The 12,613-nt window shown below is 44.1% G+C and overlaps 1 protein-coding gene across 25 annotated transcripts in view; it reads left to right on the forward strand.

Moving 5' to 3' along the window:
• The window catches only part of LOC8037831 (plasma membrane calcium-transporting ATPase 3), a 393,495-nt gene that overhangs the window by 287,297 nt on the left and 93,585 nt on the right, over positions 1-12,613 (forward strand). For 21 of the 25 annotated variants that reach the window (XM_040501873.2, XM_029992241.4, XM_040501879.2 and 18 more), the window contains 3 exons: positions 6,635-6,699; positions 7,132-7,194; positions 11,919-12,117. In XM_040501873.2, coding sequence (XP_040357807.1) covers positions 11,958-12,117 — 160 coding nt within the window. In that variant the 5' untranslated portion in view covers positions 6,635-6,699; positions 7,132-7,194; positions 11,919-11,957. Of the gene's footprint in view, positions 1-4,978; positions 5,242-6,634; positions 6,700-7,131; positions 7,195-11,918; positions 12,118-12,613 lie in introns of those variants that run through there. The other 4 variants (XM_040501887.2, XM_040501892.2, XM_040501895.2 and 1 more) reach the window with 2 other exon arrangements.

The raw sequence follows: 12,613 nt of genomic DNA on the forward strand, positions 1-12,613 counted from the left end.
TAGGAGCGCAGACGTGGCGCATGGTCACGTGCTACATTCGCAGCACTGGTTTGGCTCGGCTGGCTCGTCCGTTGCACTCCATCGTTAAGGTGAAGCGTCGAGTATACATCGACGTATTGATCAGCGAGGCAAATCCGGGTTACTCTCTCCGTGTTTCTGCTCCCGTGTGGTCTCTGCGAAGCGTCGAAAGCTCAGATGTTGTTCAACGCCCTCTCCCTTTTGGGTGCGATCAATAATTTTAATTTCTTTAATGAATTGCTGTTAGCATGGTACCGTGTTTGTATAGAATTAGCGGCGCGTCTTTAATACGTTTTTCCTTTCTTTTTTTTTTCATTGCCGCGTTGGCAGTTTTGGAAATCAGACGACTCCTGCGACGTGCGTTTCAATACGTAGTCCGTACGTGCATACATACATACATGGCATCATGCAGACACACACAAACATATGCAAACATATATACAGGCAAACCCACATTCATGCAAGCTTCCACACGGTCTACAGTACGTACACATCGCGACACTGTTAGCGCGAACACGACATCGGCGCATTTTTGCATTTTACTTCTAAATAATATTAGCGAGCACGAAATGTTTTCGCTTACATTATAGAATTAAATGAGCTCTTTCCGTAGCAATAATAACTTGGATGACATCCCTTGATTTTAAAGAGAAAAACTGTAAAAAACGACGATCGCTTGTTCGCGCTAACAGTGCCGCGCTTTGTACCTGTATTTAGTCGTAGCACATACATGCAAACGTATTTACATCTAAGAAAAACCAAACGCACTTCCTTATATGCAAGCACACTTACACACAAGCCAACGCACACGCATTCAAACACAGGTGCATGCCGACAAAAATAGACATGCATACATACATACACACATACATTAATACGTACACAGATAGGCACACACCAGTGTTGTACACGTTCCTCAAAAAAGGGAACGAAAGATCGTTCCTTGTTCCTTCTGATTTCTGGAACGCGTTCCCGTTACTAGTTCCATATGCGAAAAAGAAACACGTTCCCCTTAGAGTAAAAAAAAAAAAAAAAAAAAGGAACCTATCGTTAAATATACGTTGCATTTGTAGTTTGCTGATTACCATATTTACTTAAATCGAGAAAATATTTTTTTTCATCTATCTTATTAAATGGGACCGTACGAATTTGAAAGCCGTGATGGGATGGCACCAGGAGAAAACAAGCGAAAGCAGGGTTTTATTTGTTGATATATTCACCTTTAAAAATTTCATGTTTGTGCTGGGCGATTCAGACGAGCCAAATGTACTGTGACCCCGCATTGCACGAGCGTTTTACAACAACCTTACACGTTTCAATCTAACAAAGTCCCTTGTTCGAACTTAAGAACAGTTGATTCTCGATGTTGCTGTCCGCAAGACGAGCATGTGACGAAGTGGGTAGGGCTTTTGGAAAGTCAGTCTTGAAGACTACAAGTCCTTCAACGTGAAGGTTTGATTTGTTGTTCAGTTTGAAGGTGAGGGACAAGGGAAGAATGAATAAAGGTTATTTTTTGTGTATCTTTTAAGTGACCAATGTTCGGGATGCAAAGATATGTTCGATGTCTGGTAACATGTTCTTTTGTTGTAACTGTAGGTCTCCTTCTGGAGGTTCATGGATGGCTGTAGGCGGCCTTAGATTTTTGGGTGTATGGGGATTCGTGGAAGCGAAGAAAGTAGCCGAGTTTGAAACTTCACTCTTTCTGTGTCTTTTCCTTCGACTAAAAGTTTTGCTTTTTGTACTGTAGTATCGGACACTGAAAAAAGAATCGATGTCCACTAGCTCTTCTGCACCCGACTGTTACCAAGCGAGGAGCACACAAAATAATCCCTAAGATAAGTAACCAAAAAGTTAACGAGATCCTGCTCTTCGTAAACGTATTGTTTTTATACTCTTGGAATTTCTATCTTGAAAATAAAATAAAAGTTAAACTACTTGTAGAAAAAAAAAGATTACCGTTCTTTTTTTTTTTCTTTAGTAAAAATGTAACGCGTTCCCGTTCCAGTCCCACAGACACATAATGGAACGGCGGCGTTCCTTCGTTCCTCCTAAAGGGAAGGCGTTCGAGGAACGTTGTTCCGTACAACACTGCCACACACACGTGCCTGTATTTATACAGATACGGAAGTGTGTCGCGCACTGTGTCGCGCTCTGTACAGGCAACAAAGCTATACTGTAGAGAGTCTTCTGTTCGCTTTCAGTCATAATAAATCATGTGACGTAGATTGCAACGCAAATGACTTTCGTTTATCCCGAGTTCGGCGTTATAAAGTATAAACCGCATGTAAGCGATTTGGCGAACGACGAGACAAGCGACGATGACCCGCTTCGCTGTCGCTCGGTCAATCGCGCGACGAGGCAAGCCGCATGAAAGCGACCGGAACAAGCGACCAAGGCGACGAGCGACGTTTTCTAGAAATCCAAAAAGCGAGCGGCGCGACAAGCGGCAGCGAGAAATCTTCGTCGCTCGTTGCTGACTCTCGCCGCCGTTGCCGTCGCTCGTCTCGTCAATCGCTAAATCGCTTACATGCGGTTCAGCCTTAAGTGACTGGCCATCTTGCATTTCTTATCGCATGTTATAATATGGCGTTGTATCGGCGTCCTGTAATCGGGGAATTACGCCACGGTAGGCCGACTTTTGTCTCGCGTCACTGCCGAATTATCAGTGTTGGGAAGTACTTTAGGTACATTGTACTTAAAGTACTACTTTTAGGAGCTTGTACTTCACTTGAAGTACATACTCCGAGTGTGTACTTGTACGTTACTTAAAGTTTTTTTTTTTTTTTTTTTTTTCTGGTGTTTTCCGAGGAAAGTGAAATTCCCGATTTCAAAGTACATTCCACAAATTTGATTTTGTTAAATCTGTATCACGAAATGATGCTTTGTCAACTCCGAAGAGATACTGAGAGGGATATTCTACTCTCACCCAGAAACGTGAGCAGACGACGCATCGCTCCGTTTGTTCCGGGGGTGGCTTTCCCGTAGCTTTTTGAACTCTCGCTACTTCTCCGTCGGTCAGCGCAAGCAAGAAAGTTCAAGATATCAGGAGAGTAAAATTATTCATAATGTAGCACCTGAGACTGTAGTACGGAAAAATTAAATTTTCAAGTCGAAGTAAAAGACGACAGAGGAGAACGTCACAATATTTTGAGACATTCTCTTTTGTCTTTTCCTTCTATATGAAAGTTCTTTAATTTTTTCACAACCCAATCTCAGATGTCACATTATGATTAATTAGTATCGCCAGCTCGCTTGCACACTCGCTGTTTTTTTTTTTTTTTCTTTAAAGGGATGCTGAACCGAAATCTGGATTCTCCAAAACACGCGGCAAAAGCGTGCAACGGGATGCTACAAACACCAAAACATCACTCATACAGCGATATCTCGAACGGATGACCGTATTTTTTTCAAAAAAAGGGGCGCATTTGGCAGGAATGTTGACGTCATGTTTCTCCGAGAAGGAGAGCGAACGGCCTCGCGTCTTCTCCGCATCGCGGCCTTGAGGGAGCGAAGCGAAGGGAGGAGGAAACTCGGTATCTTGACGGGGGTGACGCGCCTCGTCGGCCTGGTTCAATCTCGACTTCTTTTTCCACAATACGGCCGTCCATTTGAGATATCGCCTTACTAGTAGTGTTGTAGGGATTGTAGCGTCCCGCCTACATCTCCAGCATTGTTTTTTTTTTTTTTTTAATCCAAATTTCGGTTTACCATTCCTTTAAGGAGAGGATACTCCTCTATGAGAGGATTGCTTGCGGAAGCTACGGGGCTGACGTCATGTTCTCTCTTAGTACATTTAACCCTCTTGGGTGCAACAATCCAGTGCAAGGGGCGCCAAATTCAGAAGACGTACTTCTGAATTCGGCTGCATTCCAGAAAATAACTACTTTGTGGCCAGGGATACTACAACGAAATTTCGGCGCTCATTTTTTGGTCTATATGTGTTCAAAGGAGCAGTATCACATCGAACATACCAATATCTTGTTAAAAAAAGTCTCCAAAAGGCAAATTTTAAAATGAATTAAACGATTAGCAAAGAGCATCTGGTGGATGTCGCTAACGCCTCGCTTGTAATGCCCGTCTAGGAACCTTGACAGCTAGTGACGGTGCCGTAGAGTAAGGAAAGGGGAAGGGGGCAGAGAAAGGGTAGATTATAAGAAAGAGCGTTATCGCGCTTGCGATGGCGTCATAGACATTTGTAATAATAATAATAATAATAATAATAATAATAATGATAATAATAATAATGATAATAATAATAATAATAATAATAATAATAATAATAATAATAATAATAATAATAATAATAGGGGTAGCGATACTGCTTGTGTGAGCAGCGTCTATGAGCAGTTCCGTAACTGAGCTGATAAGCTACTCTAATAACGTTGGATATGTGCATGATTACTGTTACGATGACGCAGCCAACGCAACGAGCGGGCAGCAACCAACAATTTATTCAAGGCACGACCTTCTATGCCGTAGTGTGAGGACAGGGAAGGAGCCAGGAAGAAGGTAGATTAGAACAGAGAAAGCGTTATCGCGCTTGCGATGACATCATAGACATTCGTAATAATAAAAATAATAATAGTAATAGTAACAATAAGAAAGCACAGCAACGTTGAACGAACAAGAATCTTCGTTCTGTTCATTTATTTTTAATGTTTTGGAGTTCACTATTGTATTCTGAAGTCGAGAAGATTGCGAAAAACGGCCAGTTGCGGAAACGCCGTTCAGCATCGTCTGCTACAAAAGCGAAAGAAGAAAAAAAAAGTTATGCAGTCATCTCTTTTCTGCGTGGCTGCTTTGTTCTTCCCGTGTGTGCAAATGCGTACTGTTATTGGTCGATGTCGGGTAGCTACAGTGACGGCTACATTCTATAACTATGTCTACAACGCCCGCAACTCCCACAACCTACCAAAAACAGGCGGTCGTTGCAGCTAACCGAAAAAGCACCTAGATGGCACTAGTTTCCGCCCGTTAAATTGGCTACAGCGCCTTCGCTGGCTTGGCTGACAGCGGTGTGCGGCTCGCTCGGCGGCTTCTCGAAGAGACGGTGTGCAGTACTGTCGTCTTCTCGCTTTACCTGCCTTCGGATCCGAAAGTGCATATTTCTTCGGCGTGATTGGACCCGCTCGGCTTTCTTTCCATTTGGATGGATTGTCCGGCGATCTGGCAAGCGAACCCGACGTCGAGGGAACGTCCGACGACACCGTGAAAGTCGAGACAGTACGTAGAGGGTAGAGTCGTGTTGCGCTTCGTGGGTAACGAACTCAAAAGCACGCTGCCAACGCGCCGCTGTAGTCCGAGGAATCGCCGTGGAACGTCGTACGGCTGTGGTGTCCGGCCTCGACCTTTGGGTATCGGTGCCGGCCTCCGTATTGATTTAACAGTGCGCTGCGATAAGCCGAAGTATCGTCGCCCTGTCATTACAACGTCGAGGCCGCGTACTACCAAATTTACACCACCGAATAACGCTCGGCGTTTCCGCGTCCTTTTAATTATGCCTTGAATCCGATCTCATTAGCGCCGTGTTATCGCATCGATTGGGGTTTGTTGACTTTGACTTGGCACCCAGCGCGCGCATACAGTGCAGTCTAGTTTCCTCCAAAAGCGAGAAAAGTCCGCCCACTTTTTGGGCCGAGTTTATCCATGCATGCTTTCCTTTTAGGGGGCTTTCACTCCGGGCTGCGTTCACGTAAAGACATAAAAATTCGCTTTTTACGTGCTCGTTTACTTTCGAGAGTGAGTCCGGCTCTCTCTCAAGCTCTCTAGCCAGGTACATATCGGCTGTCTCCAGATTGATGCCGTTGGAGACACATCGGAGCTTGACCTCTCACGTCGCACGCATGACTGAATATTTTACGCTAGCGTATCCTCACAGTCATGTCGCCGCTCTCTGGCGGGCGCACGCATCGATTCGCTGCAAACAGGTCCGTTACGGAGCTTTCATGTGCAGCATTGCCATCCATTTGTGCTTCGTGGCGTACGCGTCAAAGTTTTCAGACCTCTGTAGAGGTCGGTAGGCCAGCCATGCTATGGCATATACAATTTACTGAAACATATTGAAAAAAGAAAAATTATATCCGTATATAACTATATATTATTAGGATAAAGCACCTGCATGTTGGCTCGCACACGCTCTACAAACAAATTCAGCTTTAATGTTTTTGCAATTTCGTTATAATTTTTTTTGTAATCCTCTGAGCGGTTTCCCAAATTAAGGGGGCATGCCATGTCGTGAAACATGCATGTACCTTGTTTGGGGCTGTGCTGCGTGATCCATCATTAAAGTGACTTGACAAACGCATCTCGTGTTGCGCACCTGTGGTGCTGCCGGCTTGGATCGCAACTGCTGTGCCTGTCATCTTTGCTATCCCCTTGCCGGGTGCCCCCAAACAAAGGCGGGCAGCTGTCTGTCCACGCGCGTTTACAGCTTTGAAACAGATACCTACACCAACCCCCTCCCCCCCTGAATTTTGAGGGTGTCGTTTTGTTTCACGCTTGGCGTGGTAACGTGGGCTGCGGTTTCGGCGATGTGACTTTGCGAGCTGCCGCACAAATTTTTTAGCCCTTTGTAGTCCTAATTGTGTCGTCTGCCTTTTCTCTTTTCCCGGTCTAGACACATTGATGTTCAAGATCTCTGGGAAACCAGCCAGTGTGATAAGGGGAGAATTAAGGATAACGGTGAGTAGAATCCGTCCATGGACTCTGCCGGAATGTTCCAGTGGTTGAACAAGCAGCGTGTCCGCTGAACTTGCTCGACCTTTGCCATTTGCGCATGTGCGCACTCCCAGCTCCGCAGACATCTGTTATTTTTTTCATTCTTGCCAGCCCAGCCTCACATTAAATGGGAGAACTATATGAAAGCATGTTTCAGAATTCTTATTTTTAACATTGTGACTCGGGTTTGAACTTGAGCTCTGACAAGCAAATTCTCTGTAAGGCTTGTAATAATAAATATGAATTTTTGGCAATCCTTTAGTGAAAAAGAGTTTGTCACATACCTAGTTTCATGGCACTGCATGTTTCGTCCCTTAAAGAATATTGAACGTCTTGGTGTCATCAGTCGTAAGTAATAAAACAATAATGGATTTTTTCTCTTTCTCTTGCTTTCAGGAACTAGGAATAGGTCCATTGGGGTATGATGATAAGCAGTACCTTCATCCTGTGATATAAGCTGTGAGTAATTTCTTCCACTCATTGCAGTATGAAATATTGAGATTGATGAAAAGTTTGCCTAATTTGAATTCCTATTTAAGACTATTTGGGTGTTTGCTATCTAGTGCAGTCTGAAATTTCCAGTCGCTACAGTTTTGCTGTTTTCATTCATTAGATTTTAAGCTATTATCTCACTTTCACCCATTTTTCCAGATTATGACTTCAAATATATGGTGGTACTATGCCCGTTATATATAGAGCCTTGTGCAGATAACAGCTTGATCCTCCGCATCTGATCCACATCCGCAGACTTTGTATTTGCTTCTGAACCGCATCCGCAATGTTCTTAAATAGTTGTATCTGCATACGATACGCGTCCATAGTCTGTCTGTTTGCATCCGAACAGCAACCGTTGACTTTGGAACCGCATCCCACCCTCAATCTGCGCATTCATTTTACATCATGAAATCAAGCATGAATAAAAATTAGAAAAGCATCTGGATGGTATCCTATAAGCCATGAGCTTACCTTTACAACAAACTCTTCGTGTCAGAATACGGTGAAAGTCATTTTATTGTATTGTGTTTGAATCATATTTATAAAACAAGCAATCATCCTTCCAGAGGCACTTTACATCGCTGGAAAGATGATCGCAGTTATAAGATTGCTTTGAAAGTTCATGACACTGACACTGTCCGGAAGATGCACTGAAAAGGAAGGAAATTTTAATATTTATTTTCCTTTTTTTTTTTGTAAAACCCACTTCAAGCAGGTACCTATCTTATGAACATGAAAGTTAACAAAGGACAGACTAATAACATTGTGTCATTTTATTTAGGCCAAACAATAAAAAAGTGGGAGACGAAAGGCGATCACTATCTGCAGCAAAGTACTCGTGTATATATGGTAAGGTGCGAGTACACTAGTGTGAAAATATCACAGTATTCAGTAATGACAACACCACCTATCGGTTTCAGTTTTAAACATGAACCCTCAACTGAATGGTCGGAACCATATACTTAAATACAGCTCGGTGCCAACTGCCGAGAAAAAGAAAGCGCACACATACGCGTTTCACTTGTCGAGGTTTCTGTTGGGGAAACAAAAAAATCGTCAACATGTATGAATCCAGACTGGTCCGCCTCTCCTAAAGAAATACCCGCTAATGAGAAGTTTCTCTCAGTTGATGCACTTGATACTGGGATGACAGGTACGAACTCCGCTACCAGAATGAGGTGTGGAAACTCGTGCTGGCGCATGTTCCACCACTCCAGAGGATCGAATTCAGTCTCCTCGATCTACTAGGCGAAGAAGCCACTTGCAGGCTTCTTTTTCTTTCTTGTGGCTTGTATGTTTTGGGCTTTCTTTGCCCAAAGAATGTTTTCCTCTCTTTCCCTGCCAAACAAAAACACACTTTCCCGGTACGACTGATGCTTCTGCATTCTTTAGTTTTTCTAGCGACAGCATATTTTTGGTGAGATAGAACGTTCGAAAGCGTTTTTCACTGAGAATCAAATCTTTCTTGACGTAAAGAACAATTTTCTCCCTGATTTTAGATTTTGATCTAAAAGAGTAGTTGGCTCCCACAATGGGAGCAACTTGCTTTTTTAAGATGGTGCACTTCAGGGTATCACTCACTTGTCCACTCTACGCTGTGTGGTCACACATGTTTAAGGGCCGCCTTGGCAAAACATAGATCCGGACCCGGGGATATTTGCATCCGATCCGCATCCGCAACCGCTGGCATATGCATACGATCTGCAATCCGACAAATCTGATTAATTTTTATCCACGTCCGCCAGTTTACTGCGAATATCTGCGGATGATCCGTGGGTAATCTGCGGGTATGCGGGGCTCTAGTTATATGATACGAGATAAGTGCCACCATCTTCTGTGATAATGTTTACAGAGTTTCTAACAAGCCCGACTTAGTAGAAATTGGAATGCTGGGAGGTGCAGTTGCACTTCTGGATATTTAGCTCAAGTCTGAAAAGTTCTGTACTCTGAGGGTAAAAGTTATATGATCACGAGAAGCATTTTTCTCGCTTGAATTTGTCCACACCTGAAAATGAAGACGCTAAAAATTGAACTGTGAACATAGCCTGCTTGGGATGTAGAAACATTGCACTTCATGATGCCAAAACTGCTTCTTGGGATAATTGTGAGTTTCGCACTTAATAAAGCTATGCAAATCTTGATTTATGCAAGCGCACTGGCTCTATATGTTGGGTGTTCATTCAGGTTAAAAAAGGGAACAAAAGACGAGGACAAAGTAGTATGTTGTGGCTGTTAATTTTGCTGTCCAACAAAACTACATTGAAACATATCTGATTACATTCATATAGAGTTTATTTTTTTGTTTTCTGGAATAATTGAAGCAGCAACACTATTGAAACTAATTTATTTTTGTTCCTTCTTTCCCAGCATGGCAGTTGCGTTGCTGCTGAACACTGTAGAGTCTTATAGAACACAGCTGTGCTAAATTTTTAAAAAGTTTTAGTTATATCAGTTTGTCATGTGGCATAGGATCAGTTGTGGAAATGAAGTCTTGTTACCTGGAGAACGTCTAGATAGCACTTTCAATCAGCTATGCTAGTTTCGTTTTCATTATGCTATACATAATAAAAAAAAATTATGGTTTTAATTTAGGGGTGTGTAGAACGGTGAGAGGAGCTTTGGAACGACCGGGGTACTGGCCAAAGTGTAGATAGAGTAGAAAAAGGCCTCCTAAGAATTGAGTGTACATCGTCACACATTTGCTTCTTTTGGGTCAAGCCAATAAAGTGCCTGCAATCAAAATAACCCCTCTAAAGTGCTCCAAGGTTGTTTTGTAGACATCAGTGGGTGCTCTACACATGAAGCAATGTCATTACTCTACACTTGTTTAGTGGAAGAACTGTTGAATTTCATGCTCACCCCACTGCTTCCCTGGCACTATGGTCGAGATTTGAGCTGTGCGCATACTCTGTGTGCATGCAAGTTCACTTAACAGTTTTGCAGCAATTGCTTGTGGCTACCATTGTGGCCACTGCAATGATGGTTCTGCTGCAATGAAAAGGGGCGCTTCTGCACTGACTCTTGGCTGGATTGTGAAATGCTGTGAGATGCATGAGTGTACAGTCGGCACTAAAAAGATAAGCACAAACAAGTGATTGCTTGTTTGTGCTGCAGTTACTCAAACACAGCGGGGAACGAGATTGTCTGGCGGGTGCCATCTTCATAGCATGGGGGAGGTCTGCAGGCAGCAGCCAGTCCCATAGTGCATTTTTGGAATGCCTGCGCTCTGCCTTGGGCTTTTACTGGCCGCACGTGACTGTGCACATGGGGTCTCTTTTTGCTTGGTTGTTCAGAGCAGCAGGGTCGTAAGTTGAGCTGCATTGAAAATCATGTAAAACAGCACTTGAAAGGACAGGGTTAAAGGAAGGCACATTGGAGAAACATGGGCTGATTCACAACTGTAATATTTATTTATTTTTGTACCCTAAAGCCCCTCACAGGCATTACATAGGGGGGGACATAATGCACTAACTTGAAAAACAAAACCAAGCAACACCAAAAACAAAACAATGGCTTAGCTCGACTATGTTAGGATATACGTAGCGTAAGCTTAGGTTCAGCTGGTTATTCTCAGCTTTTCTGGTTGTCTAGGATTAGCTTGATTATCATGCTTACTGCTGCTTCAATGACACACACACGGTATACGCATTATGTGACTACTTCGGGATCCGATTAGTAAAGCTTCTCCACTCTCCTTATTGCGGAGGAGGCGCCGTGTAACCGAGCTTTCGGTTGCACGTCAAAAAATCCCCAGGTGGTCCAAATTAATCCTCAGTCCTCTGCTGGGGCGTGCCAGATGCCCGTCGTTGGTTTGGCGAGCTGTGCGCCGTGTTGTTATGTATCAAGCAACCAAGCTGCCTCCCAGAACAACCGGACAGTGCGAGCCATGATCTCGAACGGGTGCATGCGCGTGGCGTGTGCATCGGGGACTGACCTAGGCGTCATACCAGTCCTGTCCGTTCCATCTCCGCTCCTTGCGCATGCGCAGCACGGCTCTCTAGGACCCATGCGAAACTGCTCAACCTTGGCCAGTGTAGGTTACGCTGCAAAAGATGATACAATGCATGCATACAGAAAATATTTTGACGCATTCCGGCACTTTTGGCAGTAATTGATTATACACATAAAAAGGATACAACTAGAATATTTGCATGAAACAGAAGACAAATATGGCAATTCAACTTAACCTACTCAAGTAGCATCACATTTGCTGCAGAAACAAAATCAACAATATTAAAGAAAAAGAAGAGAAACCAAGCGACTAGGACACCCCCCTCCCCACCCGCCCCTGTCTTCGTATGATGTGAATAGCAGCACAGAAGCCTTCGGATCATTTAAACGATAATATGCATACAAGGGAGTATTCGGCTCGCATCAATAAGTGACTTAAATATGGTAAAACAGTCTTTAAACTGGAACACTCTACTGGGGGGATAAGGACAGTCGGGGAAATTTCGACGCTAGGGGAACCGATTTTGAGAATTAATGTATTGGAGGGTCCTCATTACTCTGAGAGCTTGAGAATCTCTCTCCATTGGACGTTGGGCATGGTGCAGTTGATGGCTGCATAGGTATGCTGTAGTTGATGACTGCATAGATATGCTGCAATTAATGACTGCATAGGTATGCTTCAGTTTACTGCAGAGGTATGCTACAGTCAATGACTTTGGAGGTGTGTTGCTGTGCAGTGGCCGGAGGGGCAGCAGCAGCAGCAGCGGAGGGGGGCCATGGAGACGGTGGAAGGACGCCCTGCCCAGTATGGGGTCAACGTGCAGCAGCTGCGGGAGCTCATGGAGACCCGCGGCCAGGAGGCCATTCAGAGGATCCGCGAAGAGTACGGCGGCATCCAGGACCTCTGCAGGAAGCTGTACACCTCCCCCACCGATGGTTAGTTCCTTTGGAGTGCTCGTCTGCTTTGCCCCTGTGGGCTTTTGTTTTGTGTGGACGACCTGGCGTGATCTTTGCTGGGCAGCTTACCTACCTGCAGTTAAAAAGAGGATGTCCCCTCTAGTTTCAAAATTCAGGGTTTATACTGATATCGCATCAGCTGCTATTATGGCAGCCTTACTGCTGAGCAGAGACATGACTTGCATTGATGTCACATCAGCTGGTGCAGAGTGAAATTCAAGTGCCAGAAGAATGCTCAAATATTTTACTGGGATAATTTGTTACCTTGAAAGTGCCTCGGTTTTCAGGGTAACAAATCCTTGGGCTTAGAAACAACCTTGATCGTGTGCAAAATGAAAGTTTTCCTTAGTTTCTACAAGGGACTAAAAGAGGGGACATGGCTCTTGCTGCTTTGACGGTGAAACTCTTGGGGGAAGAAGGGTCCAAGCGGGAGAGCATGCCTTAGAGGAGGAAGTGAGTGAAGGCACAAAGCGTA

This window comes from Ixodes scapularis, unplaced genomic scaffold (assembly GCF_016920785.2).
Source record: "Ixodes scapularis isolate PalLabHiFi unplaced genomic scaffold, ASM1692078v2 PGA_scaffold2__306_contigs__length_199485367, whole genome shotgun sequence".
Lineage (NCBI taxonomy): Eukaryota > Metazoa > Arthropoda > Arachnida > Ixodida > Ixodidae > Ixodes > Ixodes scapularis.